The sequence below is a fragment of the Hevea brasiliensis genome, chromosome 17 (genome assembly GCF_030052815.1).
Source record: "Hevea brasiliensis isolate MT/VB/25A 57/8 chromosome 17, ASM3005281v1, whole genome shotgun sequence".
In the NCBI taxonomy this organism is placed as follows: Eukaryota; Viridiplantae; Streptophyta; class Magnoliopsida; order Malpighiales; family Euphorbiaceae; genus Hevea; species Hevea brasiliensis.
This window is the reverse complement of record NC_079509.1, coordinates 664,200-669,145: the sequence shown is the minus strand read 5'-3', so window position 1 is coordinate 669,145 and position 4,946 is coordinate 664,200. Positions and strand designations below refer to the sequence as shown.

General features: G+C 31.5%; 1 protein-coding gene across 1 annotated transcript; it reads right to left on the bottom strand.

Annotated features, from left to right (window-relative positions):
* Positions 1-1,764: 1,764 nt before the first annotated feature.
* Positions 1,765-3,848, bottom strand: LOC131175470 (cytochrome P450 726A27-like). The gene is made up of 2 exons (XM_058139868.1): positions 2,915-3,848; positions 1,765-2,637 (listed from the first exon to the last, which is right to left on the bottom strand). The coding sequence occupies exons 1-2, from the start codon at positions 3,806-3,808 to the stop codon at positions 2,005-2,007; spliced, it is 1,527 nt and encodes a 508-aa protein (XP_057995851.1). The 5' UTR covers positions 3,809-3,848; the 3' UTR covers positions 1,765-2,004.
* Between the last annotated feature and the right edge of the window lie 1,098 nt (positions 3,849-4,946).

The window sequence follows — 4,946 nt, the reverse complement described above, 5'->3', positions numbered from 1 at the left end:
ATTTATGATCTAATTGATTATAATTTAATTGATTAATTAATAAAATATTCGATAGTATTTGATTATGATCTGATTGATTATAGTTAATTTATGATCTAATCGATTAGGCGATCTAATTTTTACAAGAGGGAAAAAAAGAAAAATATTATATTGTCTGCAAAACCAAACCAAACATATCAAAAAATTCATAAATAAAAATTAAACCAAACCGATTTTTTACAAAAACCTAATCGAATTTTTGAATTAATTTGATTCAATTGATTATTTCGATTTAAATTTAATAATGCTCACTCTCATCTAATTGATTAATTAATTATGACATAATTAATTATAATTACTTGATATATAAGGCAATTGATTATGATATATTTTATTAATTGATAAATATTCAATAGTACTTGATTATGATGTAATTAATCATAGTTATTTGATTTATGATCTAACTGATTGTGATATACTTAATTAATTGATAAAATAACATATAATACATGATTAAAATGTAATTAATTTATGATCTACTTGATTAATTGATAAAATATCCGATTATATTTGATTATGATCTAATTGATTATAGTACTTAATTTATGATCTACTTGATTAATTAATAAAATAGTCAATAGTACTTGATTATGATCTAATTGATCATAGTTACTTGTTTGATATCTAATTGATTAATTGATCTAATTATGAATAGTTACTTGATTAATTTATCCGATTGATTATGTTGTAATTGAGTATAAGTACTTGATTTATAATCTAATTGATTAATAGTTACTTGATTAATTGATCTAATTGTTAATAGTTACTTGATTAATTAATCTAATTGATCATAATTACTTGATTTATGATCTAATTGGTTCACTGGTTACTCATCCGATTCGCATGGGTCAACTCTAGTTTGCTAAATAAATGGATTAAAGCTTGAACTAAACTAGCTATTGGCCTAGTTCTCAATTAAGTCAGTTCGATTAGTCCAATTCAGTTCAATTGTAACACACCGTATAAATCAATTGTGATTGGTTGGATTTTTGGTGTGGTCAGACATGATTAATTGAATTTTTGGTGGGCTATGATTGGTTAAGATATTAGTGAGAGCTATAGATTAGTTGAAAATTTGGTGAGATATGATTGGTTAAAAGATTGGTGATAGCTGATTGGTCAAAGAAGAGGAGAATTATAATTGGTTAGATTTTGGAGATAAATAACTTTGGTGGGAAATCAAATTAATTTGGTGCCTAAATAACTTAAGGATAAAGTGGATATTTCATTTAATTTATACAACTTTTGTAAGATTTTTTTTGTTTTTACACCAAGCATTTTCCTATATATATATATATATATATATATATATATATATATATATATATATTGAGCCTGTTGACTTGATTTCTACATCACATATGGGCCCGTTTCTTTGATTACTATAAAATTTTTTAGTAGGAGATCGAAGAATGAAGATTAGAACCTGACTTAGTTAGGTGATTAATATATTTTTAATAACTATATCAAATTAGACTAAAGTGAAACATAATTGATATGTAAAAATAAGGAAGAAACCTTGTATAATAAATAAAGCACATAAAAATATTGTTTAGACGATACAATATATATTATTGATAAGTGAATCTCATATATTTATATTTTAAATTCATAATTGATCGAGTCTAGGTAAAAATTTTTAGATTTTTTCAGTAACACGGGAGACGTTAATGGAGCAAGTTTGCACATACTAAAATACTTGAAGTTAGTGATCAAAGAAAGCCATGAGATAAGATTATATCCTCCTCTTGCATTGATTTCAAGTGTGTACCGAGAGAGCTGAACTTAACGGGTATGATTTTTATCCTAAGCCTAGACTACTTATCAACACATCGGAGATTAGAAGAGGTCCTGCTATTTCATGGATTGATCCTCAAAGATTTCTTCATCTGTACTAATTTTGAACTTGTTCCATTTGGTGGTGGAAAGAGAATGTGTTCTGGTAAAATCATGGCTGTCAGTAAACTAATTAAAAATTCTTGTGATGGGCTGAGGACGGAATGGAATAGGAATCAACTTAAGATCTACTCCTCTTTTGATTGCACCACCAAAACCTTCACTCATGTCGAGATTTTCTGGGGTTATTCCATCAGGAAGTTTCCAGTCAAAATGATACAGCAGTTGTGCAAGGACAAGCTCTAAATTAACAAGACCTAATGTCATGCCAGGGCATATCCTCTTTCCTGCACCAAATGGAATGAATTCAAAATTAGACCCCTTAAAATCAATGGAACTATCGATGAATCTTTCAGGAAGGAACTTGTCAGCTTCAATCCAGATATTGGGATCTCTTCCAATTGCCCATATATGAACAAAGACCTTAGTTTTGGGATTAATGTCATATCCATAGATCTTAGTCTTTTCCCTACATTGTCTCGGAATCATTGCAACTGGAGGATGTAGTCTCAAGGTTTCTTTGACAACTAACTTGAGATATTTTAATTCGTGAAGGTCTGCTTCATCCACTTTTCCTTTTTTACCAAAAACATGTCTCACTTCTTCTTGTGCTTTTTTCATTGCTGTTTGATTCTTCATCAACTCTGCCATTGCCCATTCCGTAGTTCTTGAGGAAGTGTCACTTCCAGCAGCAAACACATCCTGCAGCTCAATATACAAAAATCTTTGGTGAAACGAGTCATCAATGTCGTATTAATTATAAAAACTGAATAAAATATTTGAAATTTTAATTTGCAACTAACCATGAAATATACAGCAAAGTGAATAGCCCCAGCAATATGGAAAGTGAATGAAACAATTGAAAACCATGTAACTTATTATAATTTAAGATATATCTATCAAAATTCATCAATATGGAGAAGCTAGCAAAGCATTAAATTAAGGTTTTGCATGAAGAAAGAGATATATATATACTCACCAAAATGGTTCCTTTGATGCAGTCGTTGGTTAATGGGACTTCCAGGTTTCCATTTTCCTGAAGATTCAAAAGAACATCTAGAAGATTATCAGCTTCGCTCAGATCCCTGTTCTTGGATACCGCCTTGCTGGCCCTGTGCTCTTTTATAATTTCTTCGAGAATCTGGTCTAATTCTCGATGCCAAATCTCGAATCTAGACTTATCCCCAGTGATGTACTTAAGAAATTTGAAGGAAGGGAACATATCAGCCAGACTGAAACCTGCCGATGCCTCAATTAAGTCGTCCATAATTCTCAAGAGAGCATCTTGGCTTTTGCATTTCTTACCAATGGAGGTTCTTGCGATCACGGTATTGCTTAAAGCAAAAAGCAAATGAGTAAGGTTCACTGGTGTTTCAACCTTTGAATGAAGGAACCCGACAAAATTTAATACCTCTTCTTCCCTGACTGCTTTGAAGGATTGCACACGTTTGGCACTAAGAAGCTCCAATGTGCAAATTTTTCTTAGTTGTCTCCATTGATCTCCATAAACTCCAACTAAAATGTCATTACCATTATAAGCCACCATTTTTGTTGCGAGGACAAGGGGTCTATTAGCGAACTGCACATCTTGGATTTTCATCACTTCTTTGGCTGCTTCTGGCGAAGAAATAACCAGTGCAGGAACTTGACCGAGTTGAATACCCATGACAGGTCCATAAATTCTAGTCAAGTCTCTTAGGCGGTGATGGGGTAGAGCAGAGCCAGCTAGCTGGTGAAGGTTACCAAAGAGAGGTAACTGCCAAGGTCCTGGAGGAGGGGTGTAGTCGTTGTATTTCTTCCATATCCTGAACACCAGGAAGATGAAAAGGAGGAAGCTTACAAGCACTGGGAAAGAGAGGATTTGTTGGTCCATATTTTGGCACACGATTGGTGTCGGAGTTGAACAACACTGCCAACTTTAGTTCCATTTTATACTGGTTGCGGAGCAGTTTAATGCGGTGGTTTGTTTTTCACATAATTTTTTTTTATATTTAATAATAATAATAATAATAATAATTTTCAACTCAAAATTATGCTATTATTAAACTAATGTGCAAACAAAGGGTAGGGTAATTAATAACAGAATGATATGAGTAGGCATGTGAAACCTTGTATATTCTTAACCCGAATGCGTATGATTTGTAAGCAATAAACACACGTTTCCATAAATTAGTATTTGGTGATACGATTCAGCTATTGTCCGCACACTAATTTTGACCTGATTATATGCAATGAACATAAAATTTGACTTCTTTTAATGAATGCACTAAGGTCATTATTTTATTTTCATTGCATATCATCATGTCAAAATTAGTATGCTCATGCCTGGCAATATTAATTTATGGATTTACTGCTTATAAATATCCCATGCATTCGGGATTTTTTGCAGTACAATTCATATATATATATATATATATATATATATATATATTTATTTATTTATTTATTTATTTATTTATTTTCAATGAGCTGATGTTTCCTGACCTGGGAAGGAATGTGAATAAATCTTGGAATACTCTCTATGTATCGGGAAGGGATTAACAAAAGTACGCTGTAAGAGGGGTTAATGGTTTGTTACTTTCTTAAAAATTCAGAACAATCAAATTAGATTAAAGGTATGTTAACCATTAAGTAGTTAAAGGTTAACCTTTTTATATCAATTCAAACACATCCCAAAGTTAAATTTCCAGAGGGGATCTTCTTTATTTGAATGAGCTGATGTTTCCTCACTAATGAAGCAAAGAAAATGTGAATAAAAAAAAAAAAATTTCACTTATATGTATATTTTATTTTACTAGTTTTAATTCAAACATATGTTGCATGTTTATACTCTGTCACGACCCGATCCCACAGGCCGAACTGGGGATAGGTGTGAGCATTTACTCCTCTAGCTATGCAAAGATGGTTGAAACACTTTATTCTATAAACTCTTCGTATGCTATGGATCACGTTTTACTGCTCTCTTACTCTACTGTAATTTCCTAGCTATCATTATCATTTCGTGACGAAAC